The following is a 22,042-nucleotide window of genomic DNA, read 5'->3' on the forward strand; positions in this document are numbered from 1 at the left end:
ATAATAGTCTTTATAATTAAATTTTTTAATATCTTAAAATCAAAATGATATTACTTTAAAAATAAATTTAAATAACTTATTTGCATTAACTTGTAAAAATATTTTTATCATAAACTAATATGATCGCAATTATTGAGGCACATTTGTGCACGCTTTTGCGTGCCTATGGAATTGAAACATGTGTGGCCCCTACTCTACATACTGCATTAATAGTGCATTACATAAACAGTCTACATTTGGTGTTATATATATAAATGTGAAATGTTTTTCTCGTATTTATCTCATGCAACACATAAAAAATGAATAGAACTCACTAATAAAAAAAAAAGAGAAAAAAAAGTTGTATCTATATTTTTGTGTGTTGCATAAGACAAATTATCTTATCCAACATGATAAAAACATTTTCTATATAAATATACATTACAAGTGGTTTAGAACATCATACTTCAAGAGGGGCAACAAGCAGTATTCCTGACCACAACTTATAACATGCGTTATCTAATCCACGTCACGCTTCTACTCTCTTTTATGCTTGCAACTGCAAGCTCTTCCTCCCTGTATCATGGGAATGGGAACTACCTTTTCACCAATCGTAAAATGTCCAACAGTTTTCCCAATCAGGAAGCCATCAATGAATCCTATGCAGTAGTCTTCGATGCTGGAAGTACAGGAAGCCGTGTACATGTCTTCCGTTTCAACCAGCGCTTAGATCTCCTCCGTATTGGGGAAGATCTTGAACTTTTTGTTGCGGTGATAACTGACACAAGACATGTTTAATTTTATGGCTTTGGTCTTCAACTGCTTCATAAAACATTCTCTTTAATTAGTCTTGGTCTTGTTGTTTTGTATTGTAGACTGAACCAGGTTTGAGTGCATACGAAAAGAATCCACAAGAGGCAGCACAATCTCTTGTTCCCCTTTTAGAGGAAGCAGAAAGTGTTGTTCCTGAAGAGTTGCAGCCCAGGACGCCCCTTCAACTTGGAGTGTGTATTTCTATCAGTAGTAGTTTTGGAATTTGAAAATATATATATATATATATATATATATATATATATATATATATAATAATAATAATTATCTCATGCAACATAAACAAAGCAGTGAGGTTCATATTATTTATTCTTTTTTGTTTTTTTTATAAATGGTGGATCCTACTATCTTGTCTCTGTTGCATGAGCATGAGATTAATAGATCCTTATATGAGGAAGGATCCTTTGACATTAGTGTCAAATTTGAAATTTGACACCTCATCTGAGAGTCATTAGATCAAGAAAAATCAACGCTGTCACATGTTTACAAATCAAAGTCGTTGATCTCTTTTGATTTAATCACTCTCGATGAAATTTGACACAGGATCCTACCTAATATGATATGGGTGTCGTGGACTTTTATGTAGAAACATTCAACTCTATATATACCTACAAAATTCATTCTTATGCTGGCCTTTGAAGATTTTGTTTCTTAATTTTTTTGCTTTTTTGGTAATGGAAAATTTGCATCTTTATATAAATTGCAATGGTAATGCAGGCAACTGCAGGTTTGAGGTTATTGGAAGGGGATGCTGCTGAAAAGATCTTGGAAGCGGTAAATAGATATTGTTAAAGCATATGATGTTAGTTAAGTTCACTGCTTTAGAAGCTATATACCCATGATTTTAACATTTCATAGCTTTCACTTTCATATATTGAAGGTTAGGGATATGTTCGAGAAGAACAGCACATTTAAAGTTGAATCCGATGCAGTTTCAGTGTTGGGTGGAAGCCAAGAAGGAGCATATATGTGGGTACGAATGTCATTCGAGTTTATCCTATGCTGCCCCTGTGGATTTATCTTCTAAAATAATTAAATTTGTTTGGAAAAAAAAGGCTGCACTAAACGAACGAGTATCACATATATTTTATTATAAACATTTAAAAAAACATTAAAAAAAAACCTAGCATCATAATAAAAATAGGCCTATTTAGTATTTAAGTTTTTTCGGATAAAATATAGTGTTTAAATTTTAAAAATACTACATTTCTTAATTTGTTCAACAAATATCACATATATTATATAATTTATGTTTTAAAATAAATATTGTTGCATTTTTGTTTAAATAATATGTATTAGGATTAGGAGTCTAAATGGTTAGGCCGGTTTACAGGGGCCTACGGTCTATCCTATATTAGGCCAGACTTGGCCTGTTACAAATAGTAAAATAGAACATGTCTAGACTTTTAAAAAATCATATTCAGAAAATAGGTCATAGGCTATTTTGTACATGTTGAGCCTATAAGCCTACAGACCGACCTATATGATATTATTAATTTTAAATAAAATAATCATTTTAATAATTTTGAATAATAAAGTAATATTATTTTAGTTATTCTTTTAACAGAAAAATATTTATGCGGTTACTGTAGATAAGTTTCTGCATTTAGGGGAAAAAGTTTCCGATGTTACTTTAGATAACTTTATCTAATGTTCATCGAAACGACGTCGTTTTTGGGTTGAAAAATTATAAAATTAGAGTGATAAAGACTATTATAACCCTAAAATAAATTAAAATTACAAAAATTCCATGATTTCCGTCCCAAAACGACGTCGTTTTGATGAACATTAGATAAAGTTATCTAAAGTAACATCAGAAAAAACAAACCCTTCTTTTAATTGTTGAATGTTTAATGGACTTAAACAAGCTAATAGGCTTAGGCCAAGGCTTTTATTTTTTAAATATAAGTCAGACCAGACTTATAATTTGGGGTATACACAGGCTAATAGGTCAGGTTATACCCAATATTTTTTACATAGGCCTAACATATTTAAGTCAAAGTCAGCCTAGCTCAGCTTATTTACACCCTTACTCACGTCAGACTTATAATTTTTGGCCTACACAAGCTACTAATTAGGATGGACTCATGATTCCGTATACTGGCCACTTGTTTTAGCAATTATTTCTGCCCCATTACTTTTTGCTTCTCATAATTCTCTTCCTAATAATTCCAACCAGTTCATATTGTATAATTAATTACATTCTTATCACTTAAATCCCTGCCAATTAGATAAGTATATCATTTAATATCCCATGTGCTTTTTAACTATTATTCCGGTCCATTGTCATTTATAATTTAATATCCCTGCCAATTACCTTCTTCCTAATAACTTATATCCCTTTAATCTTATACATATAAATTTTAAAAAAATTTAAATTTTATTTCTATATTATTATCATTTAAAATTACAATGCTATTTACAATGCTATTACAAGAGTGGTGTAGCAGTCCATGAGATTGGTCTTATATCTCGTATACGGACATGGTTAAATAAAAATTAGGAGGTACATCTACAACATATTTTCAGGGAAGGTAATATGTGCGCTGATTGGATGACCAATTATTTGCTGAATACACTTGATATTAGTGATCATGTCTTCTTTGAAACTCCTCCACGGGGGATTAGTTTACTTTATGTAGCAGATCTTGCGTTTGCTAGGAGGGAACATATTGTTTCCCTTCGGTTAGTTTTTTTTCTCCTTTTGTTCTTTGTCTGGGCTGTGCCTTTTTGTTTACTCAAAAAAATAAAATTATCATATAAATTATTTATTTATTAAAAAATTCTCTTAAAAGTTAAAATTTTATTTATCATTTTAAAAATATATTTTTGAATTAAATTAAAATAATTTTTTTTACAAAAACATATTACTTTATGAATAATTATTTTCAAAATTTAAACTTGTCTTTAATTTTTAAATTTATTTTAATTGATAATAATACTACTTAGACTAGTTGGGATTCTATGAATATAATTTTTATTATTTTAACTAAATTTTATCCTTTATCAATTAAAATTAAAATAAAATTCAGTGCTAAGATTAAATGAAAAATATTTTAAAATTATCTCAAAAAATAGAGTTTTTAAGAATTACTTAAAATTTAAAATATTATTTAAGAGAAATTAAAATTACATTATTTGAAAAATGTATTTAAGTCAAATAAATTAAAACAAATTTTATAACTTTGTTTTACGTTATTTTTATCTTGAAATCACATTTATGTTTAATACTTCTTTGTTTCCCTAATATTTATCCTATATTATTATAAGATATATAAATGATGGCGCGATCTGCAGTGGGTCTATATGGATTGAAATTTTATTTGGTTTAGTCCTCTGTCATTATTTGAGTTAGCCTCGTTGACTTATATTTTATGATAATGTAAAAAATTTGTATGCATAGTCAATAAATAAATAAGTCATGCTTGCAGAGTTGCAGTGAATCAAAAGTAAATTTTAGAAGTTTTATAAATTCTTTGTTATATTTTTGACGTCTTCTTTTAAACCAAGCATAGCTAGATTGTTATAAACCGAAATTTTATAATCACTAAGCCAACGATGACATTTTTGTTGGACAAGTCATTCATGAGTTAAATAAAATATAGTACCAACAAAGACCACCAAGTATGTTCAACATATAGAGCATTTCATCATATATATTTTTCCTGAAGCTATTTTTTATTGGACACAAATAAATTCAGTCATCTTGTACCAAAAAATAAAATAAATTCAGTCATCTAGTGTTGTTGGCAACGAAACTTAATTTGAATTTTATTATTGGCATTCTTCTGTTGATCAAAGTTCGTAATACCCAAACTCCAAAGAATGGTAAAAAAAAAGTGATAAAAAGCTACATTAACGTGAATAAATATAGTATAAGTTAGTCTTACCTTGCTTATTATTTTCATAGGTGGCTATTAACTATCTATTGGGAAAATTGGGAAAGCCATATTCAAAGACAGCAGCAGTAGTTGATCTTGGTGGTGGATCTGTTCAAATGGCTTATGCACTCTCAGAGAAAGATGCTGAAAAGGCTCCAAATGCTCCAGATGGAACGGATCCATACATAACGCAGACGTTCGTCAGCGGAAAGAAATATTATCTCTATGTTCACAGGTTCATTTCCTTCTCACTTTATTATGTATGTTTTTGTGATATATAATCGTCTATATAGTAGTTTTCTCTGAGCACTGTAATTGTAATTAGAGCCACAATAAGTCATATATGAATTATATATAAAATAGAAATCTCAAAATTGTTTTTGATGGACAATATCAACAGAAGTAATATCAAACAAAATTTTACATTGAGTATAATACCATGTGTCATGTCTAATACAGAAAAATTTATTATGATTCAAATCCATCACTTATTCCCCGGTCCCTTTTTTATAAATGAAAAAATTTATTCCATTTTTATCCCTCTCTTTTTTTTTTCTCTCTCAATCCCTTTCCTTTTTCTATTTTGAGAAGAACCACTGACCCACCCAAAAAAACATATCGTCTAATACATTGTAATATATTGCTTTCAGTTACTTGGGCTTTGGTCAACTAGCAGCTCGTGCCGGGGTTTTGAACATCACTGCTGATTCCAACAGTCCTTGTATTTTAGCTGGCTTTAATGGTAAATGTTGCTTCTCTTTTTCTGCACACACGTGATTTTGTTTTGATGCTAAGTTCTCTTACCTCCCACCCTCAAATAATACACATATATAGAGGTCATCTTACTATTACATCGTAGAAAGAATAAGATGACCCCTATATATATATATATATATATATATTAAAAACTGATTCTAATATCCATGTGTTTGGAATTCTTTATATATGTTTTCATCTTAATTAGCATATGATCCAGTTTTTTATTCTTCTAATTAGGGAATTACACATATAACGGAGTGGACTACAATGCTTCAGCTCTTCCTTCCGGCTCAAGCTTTAGTAAATGCAAACAATTAGTTCTTAAGTCTCTCAATGTTAATGAGACATGTACGCATAAGAATTGCACCTTCGGTGGGATATGGAACGGTGGAGGGGGAAAAGGACAAACTAACTTTTGGGTTGCCTCATTTTTCTATGATATGGCTAAGCAGGTATCCTTTATTTTATTCAATTTATTTAATGTTGTAAGAACTAAGAAGTACCAAAAGTCTAAAACTCATTAATTTTTTTTTTCTTCTAACGCTACTACACTGCCATTCTAATCACATTGTTTGTTCATAGGCTGGTTTTATTGACTCAAACGCACCCAACGCCAAAGTTCGTCCTGTGGATTTCAAGACTGCAGCAGAGCTAGCTTGTAAGACGACACTAAAAGACGTTAAATCCACTTTTCCTCTTCTTGAGGATAGGAACTTGCCTTATATATGTCTAGATCTTACATACCAACATACATTGCTTGTTGATGGATTTGGTAGGTTTTCTTATTAACATTGGAATAGAGCTATATTTATATAGAGTTGATAAACATACTTTTTTCCCAACGTAATTATATCTTGTTAATGAACTAATTGCAATTCCATTTGTTGGCAGGCTTAGATCCCTGGAAGGAGATTACATTGGTGACGCAAATTGAGTATCAAAATTCTCTTGTGGGAGCAGCATGGCCCTTAGGCACCGCCATAGAAGCCGTATCATCGTTACCTAAATTTGACAAATTAGTGTACTTCATTTAGGCTAACATGAAGAGCCGTTTTTTGTATGGACTCTTGAATAAGAATCGTTTCTTTCATGATTCCTGAATTTCCTTCCATTTACTGCCTTTTTCTCCCCTCTTTTTGGAATTCATAGTTGGAATTGTGATTCGTATGGATTTGGATCTTCTCACGTGGAAAAATGGTCATGTAATCATGTTATATGATCATAATCACTCGTTTAACAATCATACACTTTTCTCTTTTTTATTCCATTATCAATGAGTGGTTGTGATCAAATAACATAATCACATGACCGTTTTTCCACGTGAGAGGATTCAAATCTGATTCATACACATACTTGGAAGTTGTGAGTGGAATGTTGGGGGTTTGAGCCAAAATTATTGGGAATTTAAATGACCCAGTAGATTAAAAATAGACTAAGTGAGTATAGCTGTAATCACAAAATCATTGCTTTAAGATTTTTCGCATAAATATGCAATGTCAAATCTAATTATTGCATAAAAGGAAAGGGTTTTGGTTCGATCCTAACATGTCATCTTTGGGAGGGATTTAAATATCTTTATCTCTGACTTGTCTCGCACTCCGGATTAGTCCTATATCCGATTCAAATAATCAAAACTTGTTAGATATTAGAAAGAGTCAACCCGCCTCAAAGAGGTAATTAAGATTGGATTAGCTTAAAAAAAAATCTAATAATTGTATTTTTCCTTTAGCCCTTCGGTAGAGGTTAAGTAAGAATTATATATAGAGAGAGAGAAGGGAGCAAAGAGGAGACAGAAACAGATAAAAGGAAATCAGGGTATCTATACACTGTTAACTTCTATTGCTATTCTTTTTTTAACGTGCTATTGCTATTCTTTAGTTACAATACAAAACCCCATTTTGCGGCTCTGCTCTACAAAATACTTTACCGTATCTTTCAAGACAAAAGAAAATGAAAAAACTAAAAGAAGACAGAGCAGAAGAAAAAAAGTACATAAGGAGAAAAGAAGAAAAATCAAACAGCCAGACGAATAATCGGAGCAGAAAGGGAGAAAACAGAGCAAAAAAACAAAGAGAAAAGCACATAAAAAAGTAAGAAGGAACAAAGAAAGAGGGAGTAGAGAAGAGGAGAGGCAAGTGATTGAAGCTCTCCCATCCGCATTAGGCATGAAGATTATCCTCAGGCATTTTGAAGAATGTAGATCCATGTGAGGATAATACACATGCTTAACAAAGATGAAGAGAAGCCACCAAAGGATCTCGTTACAATGTTTTGGTTGGGAAGTTAAAAACAACCATAGGAACAAAATGAGGAGAAAAGTTGGAAGAAAAGAAGCAAGGATCAAAAGCCTATTTATGTACAGAAGAGCTAGTCTCTCATTGATTCGTTTCATAGTACAATCAAAATGAATTAAATTTTCAAGTATTTTTTCACGTTTGATACGTTAATATAAAACTGCAATTCTAGGCAATTAGCGCTAAAAGCGGCTATACCAGCTACTGAAAAGAAGTGATAAAATCAAAGTTTGAAGGTTACATCATAGATTACTGAAAAAAATTGACCAAATAGTCAATACCCCGAGCAAAAAGAGTCCTAGCAATAATCAACCTGACTTTGTAACTTTAAAAAGTTTGGTTGGTAGAACAGTTCCAACCATATTATGAATCGAGTTAAACCTGTCAAAATAATAAGAGACTTTTTTTTTGTAATCTAAATAATAAGAGACTTTAATTAATAAAATTGATTTATTGCATCGATTTATTGCCGTAACAAAATAATATCGTATACATCGATATTTGAAGAAATTTCATTTTTTCTATTTTACAAACTGTCCAAAAAATATATTCATACACATCGAGTTGATTTTAATTTTGTTATATTTCTTTTCTTTAGAAATCCTCCGGTCAAATAGAGGGAAAATCTAGTACAAATAAAAAGTATAGATTCTTATGTATCAATTAATTATGCCCATGTCTGTTGTGTGTTTTGCCCGAAAATAAAAATAAAAATTATGCTTCTTTATGTTCAAGAATTTCAATGTTCCGGTGAAAAATAAAGAGATACAGAGGAATATATTAAAAGAAGTTACTTGTTAAAGAGATATAATATAAAATTATTAAAAATCCTTTACTTAAAAATTTAAACCGTTGGGTTAGCCGGTTCATTATATGACATTAAAGCTAAAGTAACCACAGGGTCATGACTCACGAGCTAAAGTAACCACGGGGTCACGACTCACGAATTCAATCTTCACCGAATCATCGTCCTCAATTTCTGCTAGAATTAAATCAGGATAATTTAGAATAAAAAAAATGTGCCTCTAAAAGTCAGAAATATAATATAAAATCATGGATAGGGTTATGTTGACAAACTTTTTTTTTACAAACTTACAAACTACACTATGTCTGGTCGGTAATACTCTATAGTTTGGAAGAGTTTGTAAATAAAATATTTGTAAATATAACTTTCCCCTAAAATCATTAGAGAGCCTTTGTGGAAGTCAAACGTCGAGCTAGGAGCTCGGCTCTACAATAAAAGGTCGGTTGAATAACCAGGTCGCCCAGCGCATCAAAAAATCGAAAAACATAGAGGAGAGATAAAGAGAAGAACACAATCAGATTTTAACGTGAAAAAGCCTTCTTCAGTGAGAAGAAGTAAAAATCCAAAGGATACTAATCCAGAATCAAACTTCCACTATGAAAATAAAGGGTTACAAAGGATCAAGTATCACTAATAATGGTGGTACACTCAAACCTAGGGTTGGCAAAAATGAGCCAACTCGTCGGTTGGATCGTAACCCACTAAAAATAAGTCAGGTAGGGTTGGCAAAAATGAGCTATCAACCCGACCCGACCTATCTCGGAAAAAAACGAGTTAACCCGCGGGTCAAACGAGCCAGCTCACGGGTTGAGTTTTTATTTTTTTATATAAAAATATACAAAATATAATATACAAAAATGGACAAAACTCACATGCTGCCATCGTCTTTCTTCCTTCTCTAAACCTAAGTCCCTAATCTTCTCACATCCCTGTCATTTCTATATTGTTAGGTTGTGCTGGCTCTGTTTGATTCAAATATCATACAGACTTGGTAACTAGTGGTTCTGATTGTTTCTTGATGTTGATGCAAATTTATTGTGAAGAAAATTCGAAACTAGAATATTTTGCTTTTATTTCTCATTTTGTAACCCTTTGTTTAAGCTGATGGAAGCCACATAGCTGGTGCATTAATACTACATGTTTATTTAAATAGGCTGAAAATGAGCAAACCCGCGAGCAATTTCCGAGCCAACCCGCGAGCCAACTCGCGATATACTTTTTCAAGCCAACCTAAGAGCCATATTTTTGAGCCAATCTTAACCCTAACCCGACTCGGGTGGGGTTAGGTTGGATTTTCTGACTCATTTTTTTTTTAGCCAACCCTAACCCGGCTCATTTTTTTCGGGTTGCATGCGGGTCGAGCCGGGTTGGTCCGTTTTGCTAACCCTACTCAAACCTCACATACAATGGTGATTTTCTCTCAAACTTGCCTAAAGAGGTATAACACTCAAGCTTCTCCCTAAAGGTGCTCTCAAAATCAAAGCTTTGAACTTTTCACTCAAAACCTTCAAATCTCACAAGTATCTTTTTCTTTTCTTTCTCTAACATACCTCTATCCCACAACTAATGTATTTATAGGGGAAGGAAGAGGTTTAGGGTTTTAGGCTTTCTTAGACCCTCATGGGCTTTGGGCTTAGCATTAAGGAGGAAGCCCAACAAATCTCTCCCTTCCGACTTCAATGTGTCCGCTTCAGCAATAATTTGGCATCTTCACAACAATCTTCAAATTTTTTTACTAACACTTGAGGATATGCTGAGAGCTTGCACACTGGAGCAAGGTACTGCTTGTGACATATACTTGTCATTGGTGAATTTCTCGTATAATAACAGTTTTCACTCCAGTCTAGGCATGGCACCGTATGAGGTATTGTATGGATGGAGATGTCGTACTCCTACTTGTTGTACTGAGGTAGGTGATAAAGAAAGATTTAGTCTGGATCTTGTGCAGGACACTACAGTGCAGATTGAAATGTTCAGAGAGAAACTTAGACAGGCACAGAATCCGCAGAAAAGTTATTGTGATAATAAACACAGACTGCTGGAATTCAAAGAAGGAGACCATGTATTTGTGCGGTTATCTCCGATCACGGGTATTGGCCGTACATTGGGAGTAAGGAAGCTGAGTCCTCGATTTATTAGACAGTATCAGATTATGAAAAAAGTGAGATTAGTTGCCTATCAGCTTGCCTTACCTCCACAATTGTCGAATCTACACGATGTTTTCCATGTATCACAGTTGCGGCGTTATGTTCCAGATGAATCACATGTGGTGATATCGGATGGTATTGAAATTCGGGAGAACCTGAAGACTCCTATAGGTCTTATTGAGGTGCTTGACCGCAATGAAAAGAGGCTGAGAAGCAAGATTATTCCAATGTCAAAGATTTAGTGGAAAATACGTACACCTGAGGAGCCTGCTAGGGAGCGGGAGGACAAGATTCTCCAGCTGTATCTTGAGTTAGCGGACATGTATGAATTAATTTTGCGGACAAAATTTCAAAAAGGAGGGATGAATATAACACATCGTAATTCTAAAATACTTAATTACAGTTAAAATGTGAATTAAAGGGTAGGATTAGTGAAAATCTTGAATTGGGACAGATAAGTTCGAGAGCTTACACTTCGATAGGTCGAGTGTGCACTTTGATAAGTTTGAGCTCTCCATCCTCCACCATATCCCAGATCCAGCGATACGTCACATCAATATGCTTAGTGCGGGAGTGATAGGTCGAGTTCTTCGCAAGATGAATTATGCTTTGATTGTCACACTTCAACTCGTACTTGTCTTGTTCATGGCCGAGTTCAGAGAGAAACTTCTTCGTCCACAACATTTCTTTGCTTGCCTTTGTCGTGGCTATATATTCGGCCTCGGTAGTTGAAAGTGCTACACACTTCTGTAGCCTTGATTGCATGGAGATAACTACTTCTGCAAATTTCATCATATATCTCGTTGTCGACTTCCTTGAGTCGGAACCTCCCCCTAAATCAGCATCCGAGTAATGTTGCAACTTGGCTTTTCCTTCTCCAAATCGGAGGCACAACTTTGTTGTTCTTCTGAGATACTTGAAAATCCACTTCACTTCTTCTCGGTGTTCTTCGCCGGTATTTGACAGATATCGGCCTACCATTTCAACAACATATGTCAAGTCAGATCTCGTACAAACCACTGCATACACCAAGCTTCTGACAGCAGATTGGTACGGGATCTTCAACATCTCGTCTTTATCTTCATCAGATCTTGGACATTGCTTCTGGTTTAGTTTTATATGTCCGGCTAAGGGGGTGCTCACTGTTTTGGCTTTGTCCATGCTGAATCTCTTTAGAATCTTCTCAATGTATTTTTCTTGACTCAGCCATGGTAGCTTCTTTTGTCTATCTCGGATAATCTTAATTCTGAGTATCTGCTTTGTAAGGCCGAGGTCCTTCAGTGCAAAGGACGAGCTAAACGCCTTCTTTAGGACGGCTATTCTCGATTTGTCTTTTCCTACAATAAGCATGTCATCAACATATAACAACAAAATCGAAAATCTCCGGCCTCATACCTCTTCACAAATACGCAGTGGTCAGCCTATGTCTTCATAAACTTGTGACCAATCATGAAAATTTCAAACTTCTTGTACCACTGCCAAGGTGCTTGCTTCAAGCCGTATAGTTTCTTCTTCAATCAGCATACTAAGTCTTCTTGTTATAAAATTATTATGTTTTATACTATCCTAATTTAACTTTATTCTATTCTTGATTGTATGAATCATCCCAATAATACTTGACTTATTTGGGGCATACCTGAATAGATAATGGGGACAATATATAACAAGTCCAAAATATTAGCTTCAAATTCTATTATAATAACTGTTAGTTTATTTCTTTACAAAATAGTTATGCAATAAAAATTTAAAATATTATTTAAATTGATTTGTTTTATTTAAGTGACATTGTAAATAATTATAAAATTGACACACAGATTATATTTTTGATTAGTTTGAAAATTTGGAAGAAGTGATGGTATCATTGTAAAAATTTAGAAATTATTGAACAAAGATTTTTTATGTCTGTGCGTGTTTGAGAGAGAGGTAACTCTCTTTATGAATTGTTAACAACATTATATATTAGGGCAAAAATTTTAGCAATTTACAATTAATTTATAAATTTATAACAACCAGTCGCGCTTAAAATAGGCGAGAAAAACTTTAATGCATTGAGAGAACTGAACTCGGTGCTTCTTTTTACTAAATAAGGGAATCTTTTAGGACTTAAAGGGAAATATAAAAAAAAATAAGGATGAAAAGAGGGGGGAAATTCCCTATTTAGTAAAAGGGAGCACTGGTGCATTGAAGTTTTTCTCAAAATAGTGTGACTAGTAGCGCCCAAATAATTGCGCATTAGGGTGCTTGGGCACGCTTAATTTGGGCACGACTCATCCGATAATGACATGTGACAGTAAAAGTCAATAACTTTACTATAAAACTTCAGATGGCCATAATTTTTGACATGGGTGTCAGAATCAGATATTTTTTTTATTTCATACAATTATTTGAGATCTATGCAATGACATCTTATTTAAGGGGATTTGGTAAAAAAAATTCCAAATTTTTTTGGATTTGCAACAATGGTGCAACTACAAGAGCATTTTATCTTCCAAATTTTTCCAAGAAAAGGACAACATACATTTTTTATTAGAAATGTTTGTAATCATCAAGGTGGTTTTCCTTTCCATTCACACACATATAGGGTCATGATCATTTTGCACTAGTGTAAGTTACACTCTAAATCTTAACCATTGATTCCACTTATATCTAAGTGCTCTAATTTTTTTAGTAACGTGAGTCATTGGATACAAGTGGATCAATGATCAAGATTGAGTGTAAGACTTTTAACTCTTACACTGGTGTAAGAATATCCTGCACATATATATATATATATATATATATATATATATATATATATATATATATATATATATATATATATGGTCAGGATAATTTTACACTAGTGTAAGTTACACTCTTAATCTTTTCTGTTAATCCCACTTATATCTAAGGGCTCAAATTTTTTAGTAATGTAAGCCATTAGATACAAGTGGATCAGTGATCATGATTGAGTGTAAGACTTCTAACTCTTACACTAGTGTAAGAATATTCTGCCCTATATATATATACATATATATATATATATATATATATATATATATTTGGCACATGTGTGATGACTAGAAGGTTTATATGGATAAAACTTGTTCTATACATCTTGTGTGTGGGAGGTAAACACAGATGAGACTGCCATTGCACGTTTAACTATACAAGATTTGTTTATTTAAAAGCTTTAAATATCTTTTTTTTATCTTAATTTAAATATCAATGTGTAAAACCCTACAAGTTTTTTTTTCACTTTACAAATATATATATATATATATATATATATATATATATATATATATATAAATTATTATGCTTCCCTTGAACCAAATGTAAAATAAAGTTTGTTAGAAATAGCAACCCCAGCCATTTTCACTTTCTCCATTTAAATTCAGCAATTTTGAAAATATAGACAACGATTAATAAGCATATACTTGGGGTGTGCATTAAAATCAGTCTATTCCCTAACACTGTTTCTGAAAAGAAACAATTCTTTTCTATTTTTGTGCCTTGGAACAGTTTCTGAGAAAAAAATGTGTTTGATAACATGTTCTTTTTTTATTCCGAGAATAAGAATTATTTTTGATAACACAACAAATAATATAATAAAAAATAATTTCTATTAAATATAAAAAAAATCCGAATCATCACTTTCTTTTTCATATGATGTGGTTGTGGTAGTGGTGGCGGTACGGTAGTGGTGGTGGCAGTGATATGGTGAAGATAGTGGTGGTGATTGTGACGACAGTGGCTGCGGCGGCAGTAGTGGTGGTGACTGCGACCATGGTGGTGGGGATGGTGGTTGGTGGCGGCAACAATGGTAGCAGAGGCATGGTGGTGGTGGTGGTGGTGGCAGTGGTTGCGGCGGTGGCGGAGATAGTAGGTGACAATGGTGGTGGTGATGGTGGCGGCAGTGGTGGTGGCGATGACATGGTGAAGGTAGTAGCGAGGGTGGTGCGATGGTGGCGATGGTAGTGGTGGTGACGGTAATGGCCGTGAGGATGGTTGTGGTGGTTGGTGGCGGCGGCGATGGTGGTGACGGTAGTGGCTGCGGCAATGGTTGTGGTGGTTGGTGACAGTGATGGTGATGGTAGCGGTGGCGTCGTGGTGGTGCTACTGGTGGCGTGGTGATGACGATGGTGACGATGACAGTGGTTGCGATAATGGTGGTGGTGGTTAATGGCGGTAGAGGTGATGGTGGGGGTGACGGTGATAGTGGTGGTGATGGCAGCGACAGCGGTAGTTGTGGTGGTGGTGACGATGGCATGGTGGTTGTGATGGGTGGAGGTGGTGGTGATGAGGACGGTGGCATCGTGGTGGTGGGGGGTTGTGACGACGACACTAGTGGTACGATGGCGGCGATGACGATGGTGGCAGTGGTCGTGTCGGGATGATGGTGGTGATGGTGATGATGGTAGAGGTGGAGAGTGATTGAGAGAGATAAGTGTTTCTCATTTTGCCCGGGAATAAAAAAACAGAAATTTTCTGATTCTTTTTTCTGTTCCCCTGCACAAAAATTAAACCGGTTCATCTCGGGAACAAAAAAATAAATCAGTTTTACCAAACGAGTTTTCTATCCATTTCTGTTCCCGAGAATAGAAATTAAAAAAAATTGATTCAAAGAAGGTTGTCATGCACAACCTTGGCTTGCCAATAGATTTAGCGCGGTTGAATTTTAAAATACAAAGACAACCTATTTTCTTGTAGAGATTTAATTCAGTAAAGTAGTTCGGTTCAACTTTACTATTAAATAAGACTTTAATGTTTCTACAAGTTAATGTAGATAAGATATCTGTATTCGGTCCCAAAACGATGTCATTTTGGTTGAAAAATTAAAAAAAATTGTAATGAAATAGGCTATTATAACCTTGAAATAATTTATAATTACAAGAATACTTTGGTTTTTGCCTTAAAACGATGTCATTTTGGACTCAATGTAGATAAGTTGTTTATTTACATTGGCTGTAGAAAAAGCGAACTCATTAAATAAAGGATAATATTTTTCTCAAGTTAGATAAGAGAGAAAAATTTTTCCGGCACTCAATAGTTAAATAAGAAAGAGAGAAAGAATATCAGTTGAAATTGTGGTCTAACAGTGTTGATAAATATAAAAAAGAAAATCATAATATCTTATACTTAAATAAATAATCATTTTGAATTTAGAAAGTTACTGTTGTTCACTTTTGACATAGTAGTTGTTTTTCTTACAATAGTTCTAAATTACAAATGGGCCCAACATATAAAGCCCAACACATCTGCAGTGCACTAGTAATGGACAAAAGGAACCAGACCCATATTTGCAAAGCCGAATGTAAAATAAAACTTAGCTATTTAACGTTAGGCGAAAGCCCCTTCTCTTTTTGTCCAAAGAAAACCACGTTCTTGTATCCTGTTTGAATATTGTTCATAAAAATAGTTTTTTAGTTTTCAAAAAAAAAAAAAAACCACAAAATCCGTTTGATATTAACCTGTTTTGTAAACAAAATAATTTTAAGATTATAATTGTTTTCTTATTTTTAAAATCAAATTTAGAGAATATGTCTGAATTGTTTTTGTTTTGTGTTTTGGCTTTTAACTTTCAAAATTAAAAAACATTTATATCCATAATTATTCTACAAAACAGCTTTGAAAAAACCACTCCCCATTAAACCCGACTAGGGGTGGCAAAAATGAGCCAACCCGTCGGGTTGGCTCGTAACCCGCACAAAACGAGCCGGGTTGAGTTGGTGAAAATGAACTGCCAGCTTGATTCAGCCCGACCCGAGCCAACCCGAGCTCAAACGAGCCAGCTCGCGGGTTTAACGAGCCAGCTCGCGGGTTACTCATATTTTTTTTTAAATAAAATACAATAAAAAAAGTTACACACGGTCACACTCACACAGTCACACACTCACACTCACACTCAGTCCTAAGACACTCTCACTCACCGTCACCACCGCTCACAAACTCACCAGTCACCACTACCAGCAACAGTCACCCCACGTCCGTCCCCCACCCCACCCACACTGACAGCGACGACAAACTTTAAGGTATTCCAGATCTTGCATTTTGTTAATTTTTTCCCCCCTTTTTATTCCAGATCTTGGCAGCCAGTAGCCACTGTGCTCCTCCTCTCCACCGACCGCCACCTCTGTGTTTTCAGGTATTCTCTTTTTTCTTCTTAGTCTAAACTTGTGTTGGACGGGTGTCAAGCACAAATGCACATCTTTTTTGTTTTTATCAGTTTGGTGTCCACAATTAGTTGATTCACTTGGTTCTCTTTTTGGGTTAATGATGATTTGTATGCTTCAGTGCATGATGGGTGAGTGTTTTATAAGGAAACTTGATGGGTGGGTGTTCCCATTACTCGATTTAAGATCCAGGTCTGGTCCCCCCACTCCCACCAATTTTGGGTTATTAGTTGTTAGATTAGTTTAAAATTTTAAGAGAATTAAATCTGAGTATGGATAAAATACAATTGGTAATTTATGACAGATCATTACAAATACCAAATGAGTCCTTGTTGGGTTTTTATCTTGTAAGGCATTAAATAACATGATGATTATGCACTTTAATACAAAAATTATATGCCTTCAGCAGAGATAGTTATTAGATGTTGAGGAAAATCAAGATTGACATAGAATGAGGAAGTAAGGATGCATTGTTTGAGGTTCCTGATTGACCTAAAGGTTTTGAATCAAGGCTCGATATTTTAATTAAACAAAGTTAAGGTTATCTTGCTGCTATTCACTCCCTTTTTGGCTTTTTCTTCTATTCTTCAAAGAATGCTTCACACTCTTCTCCATATGTCATTTGCAGTTCCAAATATTTTTTGTAACCTGAGAATCTCTTGCTCTTGTATGATCATGCATTTGAATTTTGAACCCCTTTTGGCATGATCCAACATCACATTTGGACACTCGGTATTATGTTGTCCTTTCATCTGTGGTGACCTAAAAGAAACTAATCTCACTTTGCTATATTTATTTGTTTATTTTGCTTACGGAAATTTAAGAATCACTGCAAAGCATACCATTAATTTAAATGTTGTCTTATACAGTGATATTTGAAAATGGGATGCACATTAAATTACAACTATCCATTTCCACGGTATCCATTTGATTCGTTATATATTTATTTATTTTAATTAGAATCTGTAAGCCAGTCACATGAAATAGAAACCAATGTCTGTTTGGATGAAAGTTTGGGATTGTGTTGCAACATTTTTGTTGAAGTTGAACTGCAAAGTATACTTGAAAGTACCTAGCATGGATAAGCCTGAGACTTGGCTTCATTGGAGACTTTGTGCAAGAATGAAGTATGCGGTTTTGGCACATTAAATCTGTAATGATTTGCCAACAGTATTCTGTACTGTATTACCTTTGCTTCTTTTTTCCCTTTATTGAATGATACATTGATCTTTAGTTGTTTATTTACTTACCAGCAAAGGTCACTTACAAGAGAGAAATGAAATCAACATGCTCTAAATTATATAATTTCATTGCACATACATGCATGCTTTTTCTGGTTTACTATATCAGTTGACTGAAATCTCTTTATATTAATGTTTATATGGTCAGGAACCAAAGAGGAAGACAGATCATTATTGATCCTGCCCTTTACTTATCAAAGAAATCTCTGAAATGGCTGATTCGAATAGGTTAATATTCTTCTATTTTTTTTAAATCTATTTTAGTTTAAATTATCTTTTCCATGCTATAGTAATTTTATATTTAACTTTTATGTAGTGAAAGCTTGGCGATGCTTGAATATGGCAATGAAGCTGATGCAGAAAAGTGATGAATTAGAAGAAGTTGAAGAAGGACCCGCTTTTAAAAAGCCTAGGAAAAGGCAAGCTCGTTGCTGGAAACATTTCACAATAATAGGAGAAAAAGGGAATGAAAAGGCAAGATGCAATGGTTGCAAGACAGAGTACACGGTTGACAGTAAGACTTGTGGTACGTCTACTTTAAACCGTCATATTGATAAAAATGCACACAAATTAAACATGAAGATATTGGTCAAGTCATATTGGACATGCAAGGTAAAATGAAGGCTATAAAAATAGATATGAAGGTAGCACGTGAGATGTATGCTGAAGCTGTTATTGAACATGACCAACCTTTTAACTTTGCTGAGTATAGAAAGTTCAAGCGTTTCCATAATTACTTGAATCCAGATTGGACTGCATTTCTAGAAATACTCTTAAACAAGATGTTTTAAATGTGCACATGAGAGACAAGATGAAGCTGAAAAAGATGTTTGGTAGCATTCAAAGTAGGATATGCTTAACTTCAGATTTGTGGACATCTTGTAATACTGAGGGTTATGTTTGCTTAATTTCCCATTTCATTGATGTCAATTGGAAGCTGAATAGTAAAATTATTGCCTTCCGTCATATGCCTCCTCCTCATACTGGATTTGAATTGACTCATAAAATACTTGGTTTGTTAAAGGAATGGGGCATAGAGAAGAAGATTTTTACCATTACTTTGGACAATGCATCTGCAAATGACTCTATGGATGGTGGTTTGAGAAGCCAATTGAATATGCAAAAATTGTTGTTATGTGATGGGAAATTTTTTCATGTGCGTTGTTTTGCACACATATTGAATTTGATTGTTCAAGATGGAGTAAAAGTTGCAAATGATGCCTTGACTCGGATTAGATAGAGTGTTAAATATATAAAAGGCACAGAATCAAGAATGATCAAATTTAAGGAGTGCATTGAACAAGTTGGTGGTGAGAAAACTGTAACTGCATTGATAGCAGATGTACCCACTAGATAGAATTCCACTTATGAAATGCTTAATCGTGCTCTCAAATTCAGGCGTCAGTTAGCAATTCCCCAATTGAGTGATAGAAATTACAAGTATTATCCTTCAGAAGAAGAGTGGAATAGGTTGGAAATTCTTTGTCGGTTCTTGCATCCAATTTGTGAGATCACTAATTGGGAAGATTATAGTGATGTGCTTTCACTAGGAGCTGTTCTTGATCCTCGCATTAAGTTTAGTACATTATCTTTTTGTCATAGAAAGATTGATGCTTACACACATGATGACAAGATGGAAAATATAAAGGCAAACGTGTATAAGCTCTTTGAGAATTATGTAAAAATTAATTCATCAACTACCATTGATCAAAGTCAAGATAACACCCACTCTTCAAGTCAAGGGTCAATGGAATCGAGAGGATGTGATGATGAGATATTGGATGTAAGTTCATGTTTAGCAAAAAGCTTTAATTATGTTATATCATATTCATTTTCACACCTTTATTTATGCATGTACTTACTTACTTCAATTATTATGTTTTTGCACTTCTCAAATATGATAGGAATTGACCTTGCACACTCAACACCAAGCAATAAATGCTGGAAAATCTGAACTTGATGTTTATTTAGAGGAGCCGCCTGTAACGGTTATTGACAACTGGAATAGTTTAGATGCATTGCAATGATGGAAGGATAATAGTTGTCGTTTTCTGAGTCTATCATTAATGGCTCGTGACTTGTTAAGCATTCCTATTACCACTGTGGCATCTGAATCTGCTTTTAGCATTGGATCACGTGTGCTTAACAAATATAGAAATAAGTTGTTGTCAAAGAATGTTGAAGCTTTGGTATGTACCCGCAATTGGTTGGCTGGTTTTGTTGCCAATGGTAATTTATTTATTTTCAATGCAATTAAAATTTCATTTTTCATTTGTCATTGTAACCTTAATTGATTATTTACATTTTATGGTTTGTGTTTTGTAGATGATGATGATGATGAGGATGATATTTCCCATATATTAGCTTCTTCACGGGGATCTAATGGTCATGAAACTTTATAGATGACCTAATGATGATGGTGTACTTTTGGATGTTTATATTTTGTTATTGTACTGTATTGGCCATGGGAACTCATAGGACAATTTTTATTTTGTAATGTGTTTGTCTACTGCTATGTTGGGATTTCTTAATTTGTTGGTTATGTTTTATTAGTTACTGTCTTTACACCATTATCCATTTGGCAATCAATAGTTTTGGCAGTGTTGATAATTTGATAATTATATACAGGAGAACAAACCACAAAAATTAAAAATTTTGAGCCAACCCGCGAGCCAATATTTCGAGCTAACCAACCCGCGAGCCAACTCACTGGCACCATTTCGAGCTAACTCGTGAGCTTTTTTTTAGCCAACCCGTGAACTTTTTTCCGAGCCAACCCGCGAACTGATTATCGAGCCAACCCTAACCCGGCTTGAGGTTGGGTTTTCTGGCTTGTTTTTTTTTCGAGCCAACCCGACTCAACCCGTTTTTTCGGGCTGAATACGGGTTGGGCCGGGTCGAGCCGGGTTGGCCCGTTTTGCCAACCCTAAAACCGACTAGCGAGTGTGGGGTGGAGAAAATCTTTGTACGCAGTCTTACCCTTGCATAATTGCAAAGAGACTGTTTTCTGGATTCGAACCCATGACCTTTCAGTCATGAAGAAACAGTTTTACCACTGCTCCAGTTCGCCTCCCATTAAGAACAAAAAAAAATTAGAACAAAATCAAACATACCCATATTCTAAAACACTGCAAAACTCTAATAAACATCTCTCAATCTTACTTAGAAAATCCTTCCCTTGTAACAAACTAGTCCACACCCAAAAATAATTTCTTCTTCTCCGAGCTTCCAAAAAAGTTAGAATCCAGAACATAAAATCCTTTTGAGCACCTGAACCCATAGAGCATCCAGATTATTCAATGCCTTCCATGCTTGCTTCTCTAGCAAATGGGTGTTTATTGTTAAAGCCTTATGTATCATTGGGATTTATAAGCCCACTATATTCCTTTTAGGGATGGAGTCACTGTATGGGTGATACCTCTAGCGAAGGTAAAGACCAGGCTAGAAGTATTGTTCCAACTATTAAGCAAGCTAATAACAATGGAAGATTCGGTGTGTGTATGGTGTAACTCAAAGTAAATGGGCAGAATAACGATACATGAGAGATCCTTTCTTTGTGTGTCAAGGGGGCTATTTATAGGGGAAGGTGCTATGAACATTCTGAGGGTTGGTGAGGAGAGGGTCAACTCTCCTTGGGATATGCCAAGGGTGGCAGACTGCTGGGCGTGGCAGACGCTGCTATGATAGCAGTGGCGCGCCCCCAGTGTCTGGCGGTGTCAGTGTGTGACAAAGGGTAGTTTCCTCTTGTGGCAACTGGGGCGATCATCTTTGGGGGTTGGGGTATCAAGATAGGACATTTCTGTGTTTCCCTTAGGGAGTGTCGTCGCTTTGGGGGTTGGAGAGCTGACGGTTGGTAGAGCTGACGTGGAAGGGGGGTGAGATTGGGCTCAGTCCTTCGGGCTGCCGCGTTGTTGGGCCTATCCAGAACATTCAAAACCAATGCCTCTGGT

General features: G+C 34.6%; 2 protein-coding genes across 2 annotated transcripts; both read left to right on the top strand.

Moving 5' to 3' along the window:
* Positions 1 to 454: 454 nt before the first annotated feature.
* On the top strand, positions 455 to 6,574 carry LOC133302509 (nucleoside-triphosphatase-like). Its single transcript, XM_061502300.1, has 9 exons — positions 455 to 750; positions 855 to 983; positions 1,528 to 1,584; positions 1,691 to 1,783; positions 4,721 to 4,926; positions 5,342 to 5,433; positions 5,688 to 5,902; positions 6,033 to 6,222; positions 6,342 to 6,574. Exons 1-9 carry the CDS (start codon positions 490 to 492, stop codon positions 6,482 to 6,484), a joined length of 1,386 nt encoding a protein of 461 aa, XP_061358284.1. The 5' UTR covers positions 455 to 489; the 3' UTR covers positions 6,485 to 6,574.
* A 3,824-nt stretch (positions 6,575 to 10,398) lies between these two features.
* Positions 10,399 to 10,938, top strand: LOC133302527 (uncharacterized). Its single transcript, XM_061502323.1, has 2 exons — positions 10,399 to 10,413; positions 10,498 to 10,938. Exons 1-2 carry the CDS (start codon positions 10,399 to 10,401, stop codon positions 10,936 to 10,938), a joined length of 456 nt encoding a protein of 151 aa, XP_061358307.1.
* The last annotated feature ends 11,104 nt before the right edge of the window (positions 10,939 to 22,042 follow it).

This window comes from Gastrolobium bilobum, unplaced genomic scaffold (assembly GCF_033153095.1).
Source record: "Gastrolobium bilobum isolate Gb01-03AN ecotype WA unplaced genomic scaffold, APGP_CSIRO_Gbil_v1 utg6994, whole genome shotgun sequence".
Taxonomy (NCBI): Eukaryota; Viridiplantae; Streptophyta; class Magnoliopsida; order Fabales; family Fabaceae; genus Gastrolobium; species Gastrolobium bilobum.